Source organism: Puntigrus tetrazona, chromosome 14 (assembly GCF_018831695.1).
Source record: "Puntigrus tetrazona isolate hp1 chromosome 14, ASM1883169v1, whole genome shotgun sequence".
Taxonomy (NCBI): Eukaryota; Metazoa; Chordata; class Actinopteri; order Cypriniformes; family Cyprinidae; genus Puntigrus; species Puntigrus tetrazona.
Window position 1 is genome coordinate 25,833,084 of NC_056712.1, and position 2,346 is coordinate 25,835,429.

At 36.5% G+C, this 2,346-nt stretch overlaps 1 protein-coding gene across 1 annotated transcript; it reads right to left on the minus strand.

Moving 5' to 3' along the window:
* Window positions 1-1,175: 1,175 nt before the first annotated feature.
* Window positions 1,176-2,204, minus strand: LOC122357997 (GTPase IMAP family member 9-like; the record flags this gene model as incomplete). Its single annotated transcript, XM_043257709.1, has 1 exon — window positions 1,176-2,204. A coding segment is annotated over one exon (609 nt), but the record flags the coding sequence as incomplete, so codon positions are not given.
* Window positions 2,205-2,346: the final 142 nt, after the last annotated feature.

A 2,346-nucleotide genomic window follows, 5' to 3' on the forward strand; every position in this document is an offset into this window, starting at 1 on the left:
TATAAAACACAGAAATTCAAATGCACCATTAGCTTGGTGGGTGAAAAATTTTCACGAATAAGAAGAGTTCAGTAAAAAGTCATGATGGTTGTTACGTCTAAAGATGGTAAACCTTGTGCTTTTGTTTCTTGCTGCTGGATATAATTCATGTTTCTTCTGGCGGTCTTAAAGCTCAGCTGACGGCGGATGACCCCAAAACAAGTTCATCTTTTTTCGTTTTTCCGTCTTCTGTTACGTCTGTCTGATAATAATGTAATCATATAAGAGACACCACATCGTCCATCAGCCGGAAAACTGAATATATTTTATACCGAAAAGTACACAGCTGAAGTTGGACTTCGGTAAAAAAGTTAATATATAGGCTGTATTTATATAAAACAAAAAATGACAAAATACTTTATTTGAAGACTTAAGATGTAATGTTATTTGAAGATGTAATTCATTATAAACGTATTTGCTTTTATCCAAAGCGACTTACAAATGATATACACGTGTTATAACAACTCTCAGTTAGTAACGCAATACACATAAGCTATTTTTTTTTTAAATTATATAATAAATAAAAAGAAAACATAGAATAGAAAGAAAATAGAGCAAGAGGCCGTTTTGATTTTCCTTGTTTGTTCCTGTTACAACGGCGTTACCGTTACTGGTGACAGAATGTGTCTTAATTAATGTGTCATAATTCATAATGATATTATTAGAGTATTGTTTTTCAGTCCATCTAAATGAGCACGCAGTGTAGCTGTGTTTGACATACCATAAACTCTTTTTTTACTTTGTGTCACGCACGCAAAGATACATGTAAACAACATTCTTTGTTGTATTTTCCTGTTAAAATATTCCTTTGGAATCCTTTAGCTTTTAAGAACCGCCCCTTTCTCTGGTAGTGGGCGGGGCTAATGCATGAAAGACAATCTCATTGGCTGGCGCTCTCCTACTATCAGTTTCTTGTAACTATAACAAATTACTTTTTTAAAGTAACGTGGCCAACACTGAACCCTGGTGACGTAGGTTTAGGGGCGGGGTTAGGTGCACGTTATTTCGTAGAAATTCATACAAAAAATTGTGTGAAGTTTTGTACAAATTCTTAAGAATTAGCCAAACTCTCAGAGCAACCACCGGCTCTTCGTTTTCTTTCGGGAGTTTTGGAAGAGCAATGAAAAGTTTGAAAGCATCTTCAAAAGAGCTTTATTTATAGCACCTTTCCAGGGCTCAATGAAATTTCACAATGTACATGCAACAAAAAAAGAGTAGCACTAAAAGGGTGCAATGACAAACAATAGCTAGTAGAAACAAAGCAAGTGGATAAATCGATAAACCAGGCATCATTTGATACAAATGATCATGATAATCATTAATCAACTGAAATGTGAACTCTACCTCCATCAACTAGATCAACTAACCTGTGCTTTTTTTGGAGAGTTTTCTTTTGGCAAATCTCCAGAGTAAATAGAATGTATTTGGAAATTTCTTCAACACTGAAACTTCTCTTGATCAGTGAATCTATTAAAGGCGTTAAACACAAGAAAAGCACAAGGTCCAGGATCTTTGAGGATCTCTGTCATTAACCGTGTTCGAAGAATGCACAATCGTCAACTACAGACACACTTGGTTTCTGGTTGTCTCCTTTCTTCTTCCTCTTCTTCCTCTAGTCTGATTCTGTGAGCATCTTCAAACATCTGATTACTGTAGTGTCGTCCTCCGTTCTGCTCTATCATTGAGTCAATCTTCTGCAGCAGATCATTCACCTGCTCTCTGTTATTCAGATCTTTATTGTTGAACACCTGATATCTTCCTCCACACTGATCTACTAGACGTCTAACTCTATAGTTGTCTTTAATGAGTTCCTCTACAGGCTCTTCTTCCAACTGATCTCCATGAGTGAAGAGAACGATGGAGTATTTTAACACTTCTTCTCCAAACATGATCTCAATCATTCGAAGAATCTGTAACTCCTGATCAGTGAGTCTTATATTCACAGGAAACACAATGAGAAAAGCGTGAGCCCCAGGACTGGATAAATAAACACTTTTCGCTATCTCTGTTATTAACTCTTCATNCAAGCTCATCTTAGATCTGAACTCTCTCTGTCCCAGGATTGTGTTTCCAGACGCACTTTTCCCGACACCAGTTTGACCCAGAAGAACTATCCTCACATCCGTCTGTTGATCATCGTGTGCATCTCGTCTCTCTTCATCTGATCAGAAAGAAAAGAAAAACACACTGAACGCCGCTGATTGTTGCGATTCTCTTCAGCAATGAAATAAAATGAAACATGGCCTTGCTTACACTTTATATCATTTACAGAATTAAAAACCTTTTCAATTTATAATTTCTACTCAC